The 19,628-nt window shown below is 40.3% G+C and overlaps 1 protein-coding gene across 4 annotated transcripts; it reads left to right on the top strand.

The window, feature by feature from the left end:
* The first annotated feature begins 879 nt into the window (after positions 1-879).
* Positions 880-19,372, top strand: LOC115176380 (T-cell surface glycoprotein CD4). 4 transcript variants are annotated; one of them, XM_029736410.1, is made up of 10 exons: positions 880-953; positions 15,040-15,110; positions 15,233-15,382; positions 15,798-15,953; positions 16,212-16,472; positions 16,658-17,056; positions 17,718-17,975; positions 18,531-18,637; positions 18,765-18,814; positions 19,111-19,372. In XM_029736410.1, the coding sequence occupies exons 2-10, from the start codon at positions 15,053-15,055 to the stop codon at positions 19,139-19,141; spliced, it is 1,470 nt and encodes a 489-aa protein (XP_029592270.1). In that variant the 5' UTR covers positions 880-953; positions 15,040-15,052; the 3' UTR covers positions 19,142-19,372. The 4 variants fall into 4 exon arrangements, with proteins under 4 accessions (XP_029592270.1, XP_029592261.1, XP_029592251.1 ...); XM_029736401.1 differs by lacking the exon at positions 880-953 and adding an exon at positions 9,246-9,364; XM_029736391.1 differs by lacking the exon at positions 880-953 and having other exon boundaries at positions 14,938-15,110; positions 18,765-18,836.
* The last annotated feature ends 256 nt before the right edge of the window (positions 19,373-19,628 follow it).

The following is a 19,628-nucleotide window of genomic DNA, read 5'->3' as shown; positions in this document are numbered from 1 at the left end:
AGACGAGTCCCGTGACACTTGTGGGGGCCATAGAGCAAAACGGAGAACACGATCGTTAGAGTCTCCCCTTTCCATAGAGTGTTTGTAGGCCAAACCGCTCAGACGCTACACACGTTTTTGTGAGAAGACTGATTTTTGTGATGTCTCCTGGTCTGACAAACACCGCTGTTGCTCGGCCACCTTCCACCGCAGATGTGGAAGGCCGACATAGGCGGATGTGGTGGATTCAGACGCAGCCTATGGGAAAAAAATATCTCTAGTTTAAACTGGCAGATTTTTTATTTATTTTTATGTTACTTAGATTGACGCATGGGTGCTTAAGGATTAAGTGTCAAAAGTTTTTAAAACATTTTTAAAATGGAAATGTAATTGCTAAAATATACTTAAGTAACAAAAGCAAAAGTATTAATCATTTCAAATTCCTTATATTCAGTGAACCAGACGGCACCATTTTCTTGTTTTTTTACATGTACTGATAGCAGGGGCACACTCCAATACTCAGACAATACTTTACAAAAGAAGCATGTGTGGTTAGTGAGTCCGCCAGATCAGAGGCAATAGAGATGACCAGGGATGTTGTCTCAATACGTGCGTCAATTGGACCATTGTCCTGGTACTTTTGGGTGTCTGGGAAAATTTAGTGAAGTAAAAGTAAAAGTTGTCAATATTATAAATAGTAAAGTACAGATACACCAAAAAACGACTTAAGTATTTTTACTTAAGTACTTTACACCACTGTGTGTGTGTGTGTGTGTGTGTCTGTGCGCGTGTGTGTGTGTGTGTGTGTGTGCCTGTGTGTGTGTGTATGTGTATGTGACACAGAATGCACCAGTGAGAGGATCAGAGGGGATCATATAGTGCAGTCTAGCTTCCTGTCTCCCTGTGTGTGACAGTGAGTACAGCTTGAGTGATGTCAGACCTGATCTCATCTCTGCACTGGGAGCATCAGACTGGTGAGTACAGCATTACTATATGTGTTTTTCACACTTATGATAAAGATGGATTTGTCAGACTGAGGATAATGTAGAAGCAAATTATTATCTAGAAAAAAACAATAGTTAATTCACTGTGCTAGTACTAAGAATTGTAATAACATTGGACTAAAGGAATCCATAGCTATGGATGAGTGGTACCCAGAGCCATATAAACTTTTATCAATCGTATATTCTCTGGTGGCACCTAATGGAGTTTGGAGAATTGACACAATGACAAAAAGACACCGCGTCTAATAATACAACGTTAGTGGAATCGTATGTGTTTGCAGGGAGGTTTTAGAACAGCAACAAAATAAATGGACTTGTGAAATACCTGTCAATATTTCGCAATATGATCCTGACGTAACTGTAAAGGAGTGTATGGTCTTTCCACTCACATGACCACCTGTACCTGGACAACTGCCTGAGCTACAGTACATATAGATATTGTTTTCAAGTGCAGGGGCTTAGATAGTTGTATGCTTTGTGTCCCTACGCTGGAACCATATATTGGAAGATATAACGGATTATTATCAATAACGGGTTGAGTGTATGTAGGCTACATCCAACAGAATTGACACATGCAGGTTATGTAGAATATACTGTGTTACAATCCCCCCCAAAAGGGGTTAACTCTTATTGGAACAGTGGTTAGCAGGTCTTGCTTACAGGCTGGAAGACCTGGGTTTGAGGCCCACAAGGGGCATTACATTGTTGCCATTTGCAAAAATTGCAACATTGGTGGCAATGGTGGGATGTTGCCTTGGGGGCCATCAGAGAGGGTATTGGTATAGTGAAGCGTGGGGACACGTTCTCCCGAATGGAGGGGACTGTGTAACAAACCTTGCCTAGGTAGGCCTGTTACGATGCTTGGAGACCCGCAAGGGGTGTTACACTGTCGCCATTCACTACAATAGTGATTTAAACAATTCTCACACCTTCTTTAGATGCTTCCAGAGTTGTAATGAAATAACGTGTTGAATACTGTCTTTTTCAGGCATGTTGATAGTATTGGGTGATGGCTGGCCAGATGCTATTTGGTGTAAATTGTATGATTGCTATGAAGTCAGTGCTTGGTGTGAGTAAGTACACTAATGAGTGTGACTATTGTTTAGCCTACAGTGTATGCAGAGAAATCAACTTGGTGTATATCTACTCTGGTTAGGTCGCACTCTAGCCTAGGCCCCCTGTAACAATAACAAGTGTGTTCGCAATAGCAGCATGGGATCGTAGTAACATTTGCATTGGGTATGCCATACATATTTGGTAAAACATGTACTTGTGCTGTAGCAATAGTATAGCCTCGGTTTTTGTGTAGTACTTTGATTCTGAATCTATATTGAGTCATTGTTACTGACGGTACCTCTTTAAGACTTTTATTGTGAAGAACTTAATTATTCCCAGAAGTTACCTGTATGCTTCCAGTGGGTAAAGAGAAGAGCTGACGTTGGTGTAATTCCTACTAGGCTGCGTTCTTGTGATCAGAGAACTAATACAAGATAAAGTATTTTACCTGTTGTAACCGTGAGTTACTTAATATAAAGACCCACAAGTCCTCTGGAGGAGATTGAATATAATATCCACGATCAAGAAATGAAGTTTACAATAGCACTGGAGTTTGTAAAGTTCTAAGTATTTGTAAGGTGTAATGTAGGCCCATACATATATGTACATCTCAGTATTGCTGAGGAGCGTTACAAGTTCTTTCTATTGATGAGGGCTGAGGCCAAGGAAACAACAGCAACTGTGGCAAGAGAGACATGATACATCAACGTCTTTGGATCATGTCCCACCTAAAGCTGTTTGAATTTTCTTTCTGGCAGTAGCACAGACTTTAGCTGCGGTCAAGTAGGAATTGGATACAGTTCACCAGTGGGTCCCTCCTTACTTATCATTTGGGAAACAAGTAGCAGTGATACAAGTAGCAAGGATAGCAGGGTTGAAGTCAATTCAAATTGAATTCAGTCACATAGAGAAGCATTGAGTAAAATTGGAATTGGATTGGAATTTCAGTTTACTTCCTGATTTGACTGAATTGAAATGGAATTGAGCCCAACCCTGAACTGTAGTATTTTTCACTATCCTTTGGAAAAGAATGGTTAGGCCTGCTAGAGACGGTCCGCAAACTCAATCACTAAAAATGTTTATTTTAAATAATAAGGAACATGAGGATGGTCATGTGAACGAACACAACATTATAGTCATGTACCTGTCCAAGGTAATCACAATCTGTCACTGTCACAATCTTAAATGTGTGTTTCATTCCAAATGGATGCCAGGAAAGGTCAGTCCCTGAGATCGATATGATATTTCCAAGATATACATTTATACGATTGTTTACTAAAACTCAAATGAAAACGAAGCATTCATTGGGTGGGTATATCATTCATTTAAATGTCCATTGAACAACAGGAAACATCCCAGCTTGTGCTGATAACATTAAAAAGCAGCCAAAATGAGAGGTATTCAGTTGCAACGCGTACACAGTATCTACTACAAATGAATATCTATAATCCTGACAGATGATATTTAGTCAAGCTCAAAACACATCAGTGGATTATAATTATGTAATTATATATATATATATATATATATATATATATATATATATATATATATATATATATATATATATATATATATATATATAATATATATATATTACTGTAACACTTTATTTAAAGATCCGCTAAATAGCTAATAAACTATTACTTGGTTGTAAATCATGATATGTCACTAATTAATGTATTTCTTAACATATATTTACAAATTCCTGTAGTCAGATACAGTGTAAATCAAGAACAGAAAATGATGCACGTGTATTTACTTCATGGTCAACTAACTACGTAACAATGAAGATAAGCAATTTAGCCAGACCTTAAAATTCATTATTATAAAATGTTTCGATAGAATACTGGATTTAGAATAATCAAATTGGTGCAGTCTTCAGTCCAGATGCATTTAGCCCCAGGGCTGCAAATCCCAGCAAATGTAATTGTGAAAATGTAATTCACAATAGTATACTCAAACAGAAATGCACTTTTCATAAAACACTATTTTTCAAATGGTGTACATTGTACTTGGATTTGCACATCACCCAGTGTAGTGAGTAAACGTACATAATTCTATGGATTTACGGTATGACTTGATTGTGAATACATTCAATGCTATAGTATTTACCCCACATTTGAATCCAACATGTAGCCTAATCAGCACAGTATTTTATAAAGCCACACTATGCACCATTCAGATATTCTGATATTATTCAGATATTCTGTTTAGAATATTTTACTTGCATTTCATTGGTTTGGGTTCCTTGTATCTTATTTTGGGCCTAAGCTGTAGTGTTGTAAAGTATATTACAGTAACACTAACCTGTACTGGTTTCAGTCATTTGAAATTTGTGTAGCTTAAGCTACTGGTGTAGTTTACTGTTACGACACGTACAGTATACTTGAGTACTGATGAACACTACTGACAACTATGGCCTATTAAAGGAATGGGTGGATGCCTATGAACACAAAAGTAAAGTAATACAGTCTTAACATACATATTTTGTTATGAAATATACCTCTATTTGGTCCTCTCTTGCAGGTGCATTGAAAAAATTGAGAACAGACATTCAGGCTGAGGCAGGTGCTTCCTTTGGTTAAAGTCACTCTAGAAATAATCTCATGTTTCCAATACTGTGCAAGCGAGGGATAATTTTTCATAATGAGATACAAGGATTCCCTCGTTCAGACTTTCATAAACATGACTAATAGCTCTCTCTCTCTCTCTCTCTCTCTCTCTCTCTCTGTTGATCAGTTTTCTCCATTCAAAGTAAGACTGAGATATTGTGTTTGACATTTGGTCCTCCCTCTTGTATTTCCACTTGGGTTGTCGTTTTTAATTCCAGCAAACATACGTCAGCTTATGACAAGGTTTTCATGACAAAATATAATTTCACCTGATTCACAACAAGTGTTCAATGTGGTTTGCTAAAAATACCCCATGCTAAATTATTTTGGCAATTGTTTCATTACTATGATGTTTCAGTCATGTTTCAGTCATGTGACATTTTCCCTATTCACCTGCAGAGAGCTAAAAGCTCTCTAGGATATGTTCAAATACAGACAGTTAGATATGAATTGCCTTGATTTAAACACTTTACTGTGCACTTTGCTGTAACATATATTGAGTTGGAGTAAGTACATACATTGGGGTAAGTTGTTTTCAAGCAGGACACTTACATAAAATGAATCAGAACATTTTACGGCATGAAAACATCAAAGCATGCAGACCATGGGGATAGTAGAGAAAGAGAAAGAGAAAGGGGGAAAAGATAAACAGATAAACAAACTTTCTGGGCTAACGGAGGCAGTAACACAACCCAGGGGTTTCAAAAGGCCTTGAACAAAGTTTACCTGACAGGAATTGTGTATTGCAAAAAAAAGGTGTTTTCACAATCATTTCACAAAATGTCACATATCTGTTATTCTGAGCCTCTCTTTCCACTGACATTTAACTGTTATTTCTTTAAACACAAGAGAACAACTGAGTTCATGTATGATTGAAAGTGACAGAAAGCAAAGGGAACAGTACCAGGTACCTCCCCATCTGCCTTGGTCACAGCTCTCTTCATGTCTCAGTTCGACTGCCTTCCATATCAAACATGAAACCAGGAGATCCGGTGGCCTAATGGACCGTCAAACACCCGATGAGTTAGCGAGAGAGAGTGCGAGAGAGAGAGCGAGAGTGAGAGAGACCCAATGTATAGGAAAGAGGGGGACATCATAAGAGGAATCAGGGATGTCTCGAAAAACCAATCACCCCCTCTTTTATCCCTACCCCCCACACTATCTCTCATTCTCTTTTTCGGTAATGACTTTGTGTGGTGTGCGCACAACACCTTCAAATCGTTAGGTCTCTGACTAACGAGGGAGTCCTCACTTTCAGGTGTTTTCCACAGGAGATTCTTTGGTCAATTTTTTTATAATGTTTTCTCATTCCCATGCTGCATCAGAAAATATAATTACAACAAACTTTGAATGCTTGGGAATCTGAGACAACGTGTATTTCTATGGGTCAGTGCATAACATATCTTACTGTATTTGTGCTTTGAACTGGTTTTGCAGTCTTTCAAATTCTTTGAGTGAGGATGATGATGTCCTTGAACCAGTACGTTTTCGACAGAGGTCCTACACCTAACTTCTGTATTGATGCGTGGAGTGTCAGTAAAACCGTTATCAAGACCTTTATACGTGCAGCATTCTAAAGTCCTACCGAAAGGCCCAAGTAGGTGATAATTCAGAGACAGGGAGTGTTCAACCCTTTTTTCAGTTAATCTCAGAACAGAGCACGGCAGACAAAGAGAGCATGAATGAATGCAAACATCAGAGAGAGATGAGACGTGAGTGACTTGTTTGTTTGGTGCTTGTTGTGGTTCTTGTCTCCAAACCACCTGAGCAGTGTTTCTCTAGTACAGGTAACTCTTCAGTTGAAAAATGGCTTTAGTGGCCATAGAACATGAAGCAATTTTTAGTCAAACACACATATTTCATGGTGCTAGATAGAAAACAGGTTCTCGTTAGAAAAGGCTATGATAATTCTTGCCCACACTCAAATGTACAAACACATTGTGAACCTTTGTCAGGTCAACCTTTTTGTCCTTGCCTATGTGTTTCACTTAGAAGACGGTCTTAAACGGTTAGACAGTTTTTATTTTGCCATTTAGCAGACTCTTTTATCCAGAGCAACTTACAGGAGCAATTAGGGTTAAATGCTTTTGCTCAAGGGCACATCGACAGAATTTTCACCTAGTCGGCTCAGCGATTTGAACCAGCGACCTTTCAGTTACTGGCCCAACGCTCTTAATCGCTAGGCTACCTGCAGCCCATGTTCTCTTTCCCATAAAGACACAGTAAAGCCAACATACTATTGAAAATCAAAAACAATTGGATTGAACGTTGGATACTTTTTGTTGTTGACTTTCAGGCTGTGATGTCTTTACCAAGACAAGTCTTGAAATGCCTTTACGTGGACAAGTTACGCGAGCAGATCTCAAGTTTATCTCTAGACTTCAGCTCTAAGAGTTAGTTTCATATACAGTAACTTGTAATGCAGGTAGTTAGGGACACATTGATTAACAGGTGGTATATGGGGTGCTGGTTCTACTGTAGTTTTGAGTGATCCCACTTTCTGCAAAGCTATGTACTAAGGAGGGTATATACAGCATGGAGAGGCACATGTGAAGTGAACACAGGTGTTTCTTCACCCAAGACAACGGTTAGAACCTGCTAGGCTTTTAAAATAAGTTATCAAATAGGGTTCGCACCTAGATTCAAGGGAGTTGCAATTCCTATGGGTTTTATATTGAACTTAGTAAAACATACAATCATAGTTGTAGAGTGAAACAGAAAAGTGCCATCAAGCTTCAATTCACTCTATTACCTTTAGTACATTTTTTCATCTTCATTGAGGTAGAGTCGATGAATGATTTTGCATGACTCTTTGCAATTTTTTTATATTTGAAAGAACATTTTTGATATTGGTATATCATACTTGACCATTTGTGTCATTTATGTATTTCAGTTATCTCAACTCTTTCTTTTTGAAATTGTGCACCACGAAATTTGCCTAGCGGTGAATTGTACATAGCTTAATACATGAATCGAACTTGACATTGATTTACTAAATCATTGTTATACTCAATGTGGAATGAGGTTCATACTGTAGGAGATCGTCCTCACACGGGGCACAAATTGTGCAAGGGATGCTCCTCACACGGGGCACCAATTAGATAAGGTGTGTTATGAATTACGAATTTTGAGTTATAGACATAAGTTTGGAATCATTGTGAAGAGGGTTGAAGTAATTTTATTATCTTGTAAAAGTTGTGACTCTGGGCAGGAAATGGAATATTATTGAATACATTGTTCAAGGTGTATGTCTGATTATGAGTAACAATAGCACGACTATATGGTCAATGTTAAATACGTAGCATACTGGTACAGTCGCATGAAATCTGTGGGAACATTTAAAGATGCAATCGACAATAGTTCCTGCTGTTCGATGGTCATTTCAATGAATTACATAGTCTACGTTCAACTGCTCTTATTCATCTACCCAATCTTGTGACGTTACCGTGTTGCTTTTACCAACAAAAAAACAATCAACCAAATCACATGAAATATGAATTCTTCTTTAAATTATTCACTTGTTCATGTGTGGAAATGTAGGCTACAAATCTGAGCATGTGTTTGTGGGATAATGATTACATTTCATAACCAAAAATGGTCTGATGGTGGTCATTAGAATAAGGATGGATTATGCGCTTTCAAAATGGATCCTGCTAAATATGGTGTTATCTTTTTCAAGGGTTCAGTACCACAGATTAATTGGCCAGGTCCATTTGTCTTTCAGTGGTCAGCCTTTTTGATGAAGCTTTATTAGAGCATTATTATAAGCTCTTAAATGTGATGCTTTGTTAAACTTTGTATATTTCAAAGGCCTACGAATCTGATTCAGGCCTATAATCGGTACACCTAGTTATCCTTTTACTGCAGTGGGCTAAATCAGGGTCTCACAGAGTGTTTCTGGGTAGTCTTGAACAAATCTACTTTGAAACAAAAGTATACACCTCACACACATGGTTATTTTATTAAATTTTTTATTAATTATGAAATTATGAAAAATATGAATGACATAATTTGACTGCAGGAAAGGGCTACATATATATATATATATATATATATATATATATATATATATATATATATTAATGTCAGTTTTGGTAATTTTACTGATTCAATAAACATGTGCTGCAGGCACCCAGTTTCATGTTTAAACTGTTGTTTGGCTATATACAATGAAACAAGAGAGATAGGTATTTGTGTGTGTTTCTAGATTTCTTGGTTCTCTCTGCTGATTTATGTGCTGTCTAATGTAGATGAAACCTGTGACCGAGCAAAACATTTGTAATTTTATGGCCCGAGCGAAGCAATGTAAGGTGAATAACGACTGGCAGAAGTACATCAAATTGACTGACTATTGTTGACATGTGGGTTAGAATAATATTGATGATGATGATAACAACAATGAATATAATAATAATGGTTCAAATATGAACTATTATGTAGCCTATTTTGTTATTACCGGCTGTTACTGCGCTAACATGCTAGCGAAAAATGTAGCTAATATAATCCACCCTTTCTTCAGCCAATTAAAAATATCACTGCTTTGGTCTTAACGCACTTGACCAATAACTGTACATTTCCTGATTCCTTTTAGACCAATCAGTAGTGAGGGAGGTGCGTAAGGGTTTAAAAGCAAAGTTGTTTCTCTGAAAATCAACATTTCCGCCTGGCTCTTCACCATTGGCGAGGGACTCTCAATGCTATCCGCCGAATGTAAGTATAGAAAAGGATGTTAACTGAGATGCTAGATGTAATATGGTATAATAGCTCTATATGATAATTGATTTGCGGTAAACAATGTGAAAGTATTGATGTAATAACTCTATTAATCATTGTAATGACTGCTCGTAGTAGACCATCGAGTGTCTAAATCAGACAACTATATTTACAGAGAAAACATATGTGGGTTTCTTCTGCATTAATGAATGCAGAATATTTGTCACAATTTATTGCACTTTCATAAAATGTTACATGCTGTCCTATAGCGTATGCCCGCTTTGCATTCCCAGTAAAGTAAAACCTGTTAACTTAACCTTAAATTAGAATAAGAGAGGTAACAAGTGCGTTTCAGATAAATGTTGAAATGGCGGTCAACCCAATGTACTTGTCCACTGATGTATTTACCTGTCGTGCTACCCCGGTAAATAGACATTTCATGGTTTCATTGCCATTGTATTTTACCACATTTCGCAGACATTTCATGATGACTTTTTAATGTACTGTAAAGGCCCTCTCTGAACTGATGCTCTCAAACCAGAGACACTCCTCTTTGCGCTAGGCCTATCTGGTCCCATTGAAATTCAATCCCCTGGTTTACAGATGTGACATGGCTATACACACCTCACATACAAGTCATAAAGGTTCAACAATTATACTCATGTTACTTATACTGATAAGCTCTGTCGGGAAGAATGATTTAGTCCGATTTTACACATCATATGTTTTGTACCGTGTACAATTAAATTGCAGGGCTCAGGATCAGAGTTCCACGACCTTAAAATATGAGACAATTCTGTAAGATTATTCCTTCACCTATTTACATAGACGGATCCTGTCCTCCCACCCCCTCTCTTCCCCTTCACATCCCCCTCTCTCTTTTTGCTGTTTAACCTCCGCCCTAACCACAGACACGATCATCTTATTTTCTGGGTTAACTGTTCAGGTGCGATCTCTCTCTCTCTATCTCTCTCTCTTCCTCTCTCTCTATCACTTGTCCCCTCTCTCTCTCTCTCTGTCTTGCTGTCCTCTGTCTTGCTCCCGCTATCGCTTCTATATAGCTCTATGCTTCCTCTTCCTCCAGAACCTCACTACTTGTCTCTCATATCCCATTGCCGTTACCAACATCAACAGACAGATAAGTCTTACAAAGTTTAGAGGTGAGGAATGGCCTACACAAATATCTCAAAACGTTTCTCAAAACATATTTTATCTCATCATATAATGTATTGTACTACAAGAATTAACATAGGTCTAACAGCCGGCCTGAATTAAATAAAATTTTAGTTACACAAACTACCGCCTGATATTTCTATCTGACTTTGATCTTAAAAACGTAAAGTAATTTTTATAAAGAGAAAGGCAGAAGGGAGACACATTCCCCTGTCCTTTAGTAGCAGGAGATGAAGTAGAATGATGAGGTGAGGTTGTCATGGAAAGAGATAGGAACGACGAAGGCCAAGATGAGTTTCGGCATCATGACGAAGGCCGAAAAGTCAAAATGCTTCCAAGCTTTTTAGAATCTGTTTATGCCACTTAAATAAAGGTATTTCATGTTATGAAGAGTCAGGCAAATAAATAAAAAGGAAAACTTTTATTTTTATGGTTTCAATAACCTTTCATCTGGGTCCGTAACGACTGGATATATATTTTTCCCCATGCACCTGCTGATACTTATTTGGGTGCTTATCAGTGCATTCAGAAAGTATTCAGACCCCTTCACTTTTTCCAAATGTTGTTACATAACAGCCTTATTCTAAAATTGATTCAATTAATTTCCCCTCATCAATCTACACACAATACCCCATAATGATAAAGTGAAAACAGGTTTTTAGAACATTTTGCAAATGTATAAAAAAATACTTATTTGCATAAGTATTCAGACCCTTTGCTATGAGAATCGAAATTGAGCTCAGGTAAATCCTGTTTCCATTGATTATCCTTGAGATGTTTCTTGATTGGGGTCCACCTGTAGTAAATTCAGTTGATTGGACATGATTTGGAAAGGCACACACCTGTCCATATAAGGTCCCACATTTGACAGTGAGGTTGTCCGTAGAGATCCGAGACAGGATTGTGTCGTGGCACAGATCTGGGGAAGGGTACCAAAAATGTTCTGCAGCATTCAAGGTCCCCAAGAACACAGTGGACTCCATCATTCATTAAATGGAAGAAGTTTGGAACCACCAAGACTCTTCCTAGAGCTGTCTGCCTGGCCAAACTGAGCAATCGGGGGAGAAGGGCCTTGGTTAGGGAGGTGACCAAAAACCCAGTGGTCACTCTGACAGAGCTCCAGAGTTGCTCTATGGAGATGGGAGAACCTTCCAGAACGAAAACCATCTCTGCAGCACTCCACCAATCAGGCCTTTATGGTAGAGTGGCCAGACGGAAGCCACTCCTCAGTAAAAGGCAGACCGCTTGGAGTTTGTTAAAAGGGATGTGAAGGACTCTCAGACCATAAGAAACAAGATTCTCTGGTCTGATGAAACCAAGATTGAACTCTTTGGCCTGAATGCCAAGCGTCACGTCTGGAGGAAACCTGGCACCATCCCTACAGCATCATAGGGGCGGCAGGTAGCCTAGTGGTTAGAGTGTTGGACTTGTAACCGAAACGTTGCAAGATTGAATCCCTGTGCTGACAAGGTAAAAATATGTTGTTCTGCCCCTGAACAAGGCAGTTAACCCACTGTTCCTAGGCCGTCATTGAAAATAAGAATTTGTTCTTAACTGACTTGCCTAGTTAAATAAAGTAAAAATAATATAAAATCATGCTGTGGGGATGTTTTTCAGTGGCAGGGACTGGGAGAATAGTCAGGATTGAGGGAAAGATGAACAGAGCAAAGTACAGAGAGATCCTTGATGAAAACCTGCTCCAGAGCACTCAGGACCTCAGACTGGTTCACCTTCCAACAGGACAACAACCCTAAGCACACAGCCAAGAGTCCAGACTTGAATCCGATCAAACATCTCTGGAGATGCCTGAAAATAGCTGTGCAGCGACGTTCCCCATCCAACCTGACAGATCTGCAGAGAGGAATGGGAGAAACTCCTCAATTACAGGTGTGCCAAGCTTGTAGTATCATACCCAAGAAGACTTGAGGCTGTAATCACTGCCAAAGGTGTGTGGAAGGACCACCAGAGGGCATACTGGGCTCACGGATAGTAGCCCAACAAGGCATGTGAGACAAGGTAACCAGAGGCAATTAAGCACAGCTGATGGTACTATTGACCTATTATCTTTTCCCTACAAGAGAGAGGAGGGAACCAGCAAGAAAGGGGGGGAAGATAAACTAGCTCTGGAGAAGGGCGACCAGAAGATCCATTAAGACGGTGGCAAATCTGTGATTGTTGTTATAGCTTAAAGATAATCGTCTTGTGATCCTGTTTGATCTAAAGAAGAAGATGTATGTTGTTCCTTGGGAGATTCTCAATGACTGTGTTGGAGTGTTTGTATTGTCAGAAATCCCTCAATAGAGAACTGTGAACTATTCCACCTTTCCGCTTTAGAGTAACACCAAATTACTTGGTCCGCTCACAGGTCCTTCAACAAAGTACTGAGTAAAGGGTCTGAATACTTATGTAAATGTGATATTTTAGTTTATTTATTTATTTTTGGCAAAAATGTCTAATAACCTGTGTTTGCTTTTTCATTATGTGGTATTGTGTGTAGATTGATGTGGGGAAAAAACAATGGAATCTTTTTTTGTGACAAAACAAAATGTGGAAAAATTCAAGGGATCTGAATACTTTCCGAATGCACTGTATATTAGCTCTATTTCACACGTGTGAATTTTTTATTTTTTTGCATATCCCAACTTCCCCTGAGACACCCTCAGAGAGTGGGGTCACGGCCAGGGTCTGCCATTATCAACAGCCACCCTGGAGCAATTAGGTTTCAGTTCCTGGCTCAAGGGCACATTGACAGATTTTTCACATTGGCTCAGGGATTCGATCTAGCAATCTTTCGGTTATTGGCCCAACGCTCTTATCGCTAGGCTACCTGCCGCCCATATGGTAGCACTTACTCTGGTAGCAAGTTCACTTTCTAACACACTATAAAGAGTACCTTGATCCTTGATTTTTTTTTATTTGACCAAGATAACAATCTACTACTAGTATATTGTTTTATAGTCCTCCCCAGTAGACACCCTTCTGTCTTCTCCACGGTAACGTTGGATAACATGCCAGCTCACGGCAGCGCACGGCAGGTCCCGTGTGGCTCATTTGGTAGAGCATGGTGTTTGCAACGCCAGGGTTGTGGGTTCGATTCCCACGGGGGACCAGTACGAAAAAAAAAGAAAAAAAACATGTATGTAATTTATGCATACACTGCTGTAAGTCGCTCTGGATAAGAACGTCTGCTAAATGACTAAAATGTAAAAAAAAAATTAAACTGTGTTTTATTAATGCACGTATTCGTAGTTTGGTGGAGTAATTCTACAATGTTAGATTCAGTAGATCATGATCATCCTCTAAGGTGAAATTTTTTGTAGCCTAGTTGACACAACACACGATACAGTTGAAATCTGACGAACTCTTTGGATTGGATTATATTACATTCTTTAAATTGCTCCTGATAACTCTATGCTACCTTTAAGTGCACATCCCTGTCATGACAGCCCGAACTGTTACATTCATCGTGAGCTGACTGTACTCCGTTCACACACAGGTTAAAGCATTGAGATGAAAAGAGAGAAAAAGGTGCAGAATGCTTCAAACAAAAATTCTGACATTACCCACAACACACCTACGACTAAAACACACACACGCGCGCACACACACACACACACACACACACACACACACACACACACACACACACACACACACACACACACACACACACACACACACACACGTACACACACACACACACACACACACACACACACACACACACACACACACACACACACGCATGCATGAACACACAACACAGAAAACAGAATAAACAACTACCATAGACCACACTCCCAGTGTACGACTGCCATTGTGGTCTTTTTTTTCTTCCATCAAGCGTGGAGAAATCCGCCTTTCGTGGAATAGAGGAGGAAGGGAGGGGGTGTGTGAGTGAGCGGGGAGGAGAGGAGGTGAGGATATGGATACGAATCTACACTTCGTGAAATCAGGGTCCACCACAGCCTCAGCATTCGCCCCTCTCTCTTCTCCCCCATCCCTCTCTCTTTTTTTTGTGTCTCAACCAAAGCCCACCACAAAGCTACTGCTTCTCTCCCTCTGCCTTTCTTCGTTCTTCCTCTTCTTTTTGTCTGTCTCTCAACTGCTCTAAATCAGAGACCACCACAAACCCCCTCCTTTCTCTTTTTTTTTACCCTGACGACAAGAATCACTGTCATGTGAATGGGAACCAGTCAGGGTTAATGTACTCGAATTTCAGTCAAGTAAATGAAATCCATTTAATGTGAATCAGTGAATTTATCTAAATACATGTGTTTTAAATGGGTAAAAGATGGCGTTTACAGTACATGACAAAAGGGAGGAACAGAAATTGGGTCTCTTCAGTTACAGTTTTTGCTGACATCAAAATACCAGAAGAAGAAGCGATACTATTTTTTGTGAACTGTTTTGTTTCCACAGTATTTGATCTTGGATGACAGGAAATACATGACTATAGCAAGTCGCCTTATTCAGCTTTTGTTGCACATTGTTTTCAGGAGAAGCTACAAAATGAAGTATGTTTCTGGATACCTTTCAATCGTTATTGCTTTGTTCATCTCTTCAACAGGTAAGAAAGAATTTTCTGAAAGTGTTTATACTCTATGTTATATTATATAGCAACAGATACATTTCTGTAAAGGTAACTTACTTTTGGACGTAAAGTATATTGCCTTCTGTGTTCTCCCTCAGGGGCTGAAAATGTGGTGTATGGTCAGGTGGGAGGGACGGTCACACTCCCCGTGTTGAAGCAGGGTTCAGAAAGGGTGTTGGTACAATGGTACTTTGGGATGAACACACAACCTTTGATAACCCGCAACGCCCAAGGTCGAGAGACGATAGGTGAGTAAGATTAGTGCTAGAGGGTATCCAGCTTTAATCAAGCGTGACCTTTTTTTTTGAGCCAGAAACATATTGAGTTAAACAGTATTTGATAGTTGGCAGTATTTGGTAGTTGGCTTTATTTGACCTGATTTTGACTAGCTTACAATTTGAGGGTTGCTGGCATTAGAATATCAGGTGCCTACTACTGTTGTTTCCTTGAGCACTTAACCCTTGACCTGCTCAGGGTTACTGCTCTGCCTCTGCAGGTAGCCCTCTGCTGCTTCCACATTCTCATATGTTTGTGTGGTGTCCAGGTGGGTTGGGAATAATATAAGACAGCAAGAAGACCCCTTTCTCATTCACACATACAACTACTACTACTACTACTACTACTACTACTACTACTATTAATCACTTGATTATTGACATGCAGATTCACAGTGGAAAGACAGGCTGTCTCTGTCAAAGACTGACTTCTCCCTGATCATCAACAAAATCAGACTGGAGGACTTCAAATCCTTCAAATGTGAACTGAAAGATTTCTGGCCACAACAAATGACCTCAGTCACCACATTCAGACTGTCCCATGGTAAGTGCAGAGTGAAAGAGATGAGGAAGGAAATGGGACATTGTGTTCAGTCACCATCATGTGGGGGAAACAAGTACTGCACACGCATGTATACAAATGTACCTTTGTTTACCCCCTCTCTCTCCCCCCTCTCTCTCTCTCTCTCTCTCTCTCTCTCTCTCTCTCTCTCTCTCTCTCTCGGGCTCTCTCTCTCTCTCTCTCTCTCTCTCTCTCTCTCGGGCTCTCTCTCTCTATTTCTCTCCATCTCTCCTCTCTCAGTGAGTGTACAGCCAGTCTCTCCCTTGTTGGTTGGGAAGAATCTTAATCTGAAGTGTGACATAGAGGAAATATTTGAAGGGACACAGAGAAGATGGCTTAGTCCCCAGAAACAGGACCCGAACAAGGACCCGCGTGTCCAGATCGGAAATGACGGCAGCCTGACAGTAATGAAAGTCACTGGTCAAGACCATGGAGAGTGGACCTGTGTGGTGACATACCAGAGCAGGGAAACATATTTCAACACCCCTGTTACTGTAATAGGTAAGTGTTAAATTAGATAAAATGGTTTATGGTCTTCTAGATGACATAATTTCCCCTCAAGAGGTAAAATGTCTTCAGACTGAGGTTAAACTGTCCCTTTCCTATCTCTGTCTCTCATTCTCTCTCCTCTCTCTCTCACACTCTCACTCTCTCTCTCTCTCTCTCTCTCTCTCTTCCCTTCTCAGACCTCTCCCCTGCTCACTCACAGCCTATCTACACCTCTGTCTCCTCCTTCTCTCGTCTCCATCTGCCATGTTCCTTTTCCTTTCCTCTGCCTCCATCCTGGTCAGACAGCCAGGAAAATGGCATCCAGGGAGGCCGCTGGACCTTTACCCCAAGCCCAGCGGCAGGCTCCCTCACTGGGGTTGTCCAGACCCTCGTCAACCTCTCCCCGGGGCCTCCATTAGCCTGGGTGGTCAATCAGAAGAGAGGTCTGGATGTCTCAGCCCTGCAGAAGAAAAATCTAAACCTCTCCCTGTCAAAGAAAGGAGTAACGGTGGGGGACAGGGGCAACTACACCTGCGCTGTGGAGTTCCAGAGGGACGACACCCTGAAGAGAGTCATGCGTGTGGAGGTGCTACAGTGTAAGTCAAGCTTTGTGGCAGTCCTGATAAAACGTCCTTCCTACCTTCTTTACTTCCTAACTTTGTTGCTACCTTCCTTCCTCCCTCCTTTAACTCTTCCCTTACTTATTTCCCCCTTCTTTCTGCCTACAAAGTGAGGAGTGACAAATCACTTTGATTTGTCAGCGCTCAATTGTTCAATCAGTACCTCCCGACATCTCTCTAACCTTCCCTTCTTCCCTCTCTATCCCTCTATCCCTCTTTCTCCCGTCATTGTTATTCAAACCCGCCAGACCATCGTCATGGCAATGCTATTCCCCCTTTCTATGCTTCTGTTTATTGCACCCAGATAGTTTTCTCATCTCCTTCTGTCGTTCATTGGGAACAGTCTGTCCCCGGTGTATTGTGTCCTGTGTCTAATTCAGTGGATAATACACTTGTCTGGCTCCACTTGTTTTAATAGGGTATAATTAGGTTTCTCTCTGGCAGGATAATATGCCAGCTGAATGGATACTAATAACAAAAAACGTGTTTCTCCAAATTTTTGTAAAAATATATATTTTTTTTCTCTGTCTCTGCCTTTTTTTCACATCAAAAATGTGAATTTTCTTTCTCTGTCTGTCTCGCTCTCGCTCACTCTCTCTCTCTCTCTCTCTTGCTCTCTCTCTCTCCTCCTGTCCAGTGTTAACCTCTCCAGTTCCAGTGGCCTTTGTAGGTCAGGAGGTCAACCTCACCTGTACCCTGGGCCAGCCTCTGACCTCTGACCTGGAAGTGAAATGGATCCCACCACATCACTCCATCCTCCTCCCTTTAGGCTCCTCCCCCCACCCCACCCTTCTCACCATCCCTGAAGCGACGTATGGAGATGGTGGGTTGTGGAGGTGTGAATTGTGGGAGAACAAAACCAAGCTGACGTCAGTGGAGATCACACTGAAGATCGGTGAGAAAGGAGAAACAGAAAGTGACATGGTCAGGATGTGGTTAGGGTGCGGGGTTTAGGGTGCGTGGTCAGTGTGTGTGTAGAGGTTAGGTTGTGACTATTGAGGTTAGGGTGTAATTAGCCTCACTGGCCAGTGGCCACGCTTACTGCAGCACTTTAAACAGTATAGTACCACAGTACTACTACAGTAATTAAGTACAATGTACTTATAGCAGACAGTACTATAAGCCTGTAAAGAAGGAAGCTCTGATGTGTGCTTTGCACACCTACCTTACGGGTATGCTATTCAGTGTGTGGTTATGAGCATAGAGGTATATTTCAGTAAAGCCTACCCAGAAATACAATATATCACTTTTAAAAAATTATAATACTATTATTGAAAACCACATACTGTCATACGTTAATACTTCTTTATTGGTTTGATAGGCTGTAAAGTTATCAGTGTAAATGTAAAGTTATCAGTGTAAATGTAAAGTTATCTGGGTTAAATGTAAAGTTATCAGTGTAGAACTCGCATACTGATTCTGTTTCTCTTGATGTTGTTCTGGTGGACAGAGCGAGTCCCCGTGGACGTGTGGCTGTTGGTCACCATCTGTGCTGCAGCCGTCATCTTCGTCCTCCTCCTCATCCTCACTGTCATCCTCATCCGACGCCACAGACAGGTAGAGTTTGGTGATTTAATCAGATATTTATTTTAGCATAAACATGTACTCACTATCTCTTACATTTTGCTGTGTCTTGTTGGTAGTGTTACTGAGCTTTCCTGTGTGTGTTTCTGTCGGTTTTCAGGGGGTGATGATGCCCAGACGTGGCAAACGCAGATTCTGCAACTGCAAAGAGTGAGTGTAATTTCCTGCGCACGTACGTACGCACACACACACACACACACACACACACACACACACACACACACACACACACACACATACACACACAAAAGTCTGTGTATTGGCCTTGAATGTGCAGAGTTGTTCAAGGTGATGCATGTTCAAGGTAGAAGCCTAAATGTTTTTTGCCTCTCTTGCCAACTACATTTTTGTTGACTTGGGCTATCTGTTGCACCTCCCATATATGAGAAATACTGTGTGAGAATGGTTATTTACAGTGCTAACCATTCTGTTTTCCTCTGTTACAGCCCCACACCAAAAGGATTCTACAGAAACTAGAGATATCGTACAGACAGGAATCCCTGTCAATGGACAATGTCTCTACTATTTTGTCTTAACTATTCTATTCTGATAAAAAGAAAAACCAAAAGGACAAAAGAAGCAAGAAAGAAGATGTTTTCATGTGATATTTGATAATAGATTTCACAAGTGTATATTGTCATGCTTTATGACCTATGATTGAGCTACAATTGAACAAATACTGTATATAAATATGTATAGCTACTGTCACTTTTGTATTACTGTACACTGAGCTTACAAAACATTAAGAACACGTGCTCTTTCCATGACATAGACTGACCGGGTTAATCCAGGTGAAAGCTATGATCCCTTATTGATGTCACTTGTTAAATCCACCATGGGTTGTGTACATGTGCCATTCAGATGCTGAATGGGCAAGACACAAAATGTAAGTGCCTTTGAACGGGGTATGGTAGTAGGTGCCAGGCGCACCGGTTTGTGTCAGGAACTGCAACACTCCTGGGTT

Source organism: Salmo trutta, chromosome 3, assembly GCF_901001165.1.
Source record: "Salmo trutta chromosome 3, fSalTru1.1, whole genome shotgun sequence".
NCBI lineage: Eukaryota > Metazoa > Chordata > Actinopteri > Salmoniformes > Salmonidae > Salmo > Salmo trutta.
Note: the sequence above shows the minus strand (reverse complement) of the source record. Positions and strands in the feature narration are given on the sequence as shown.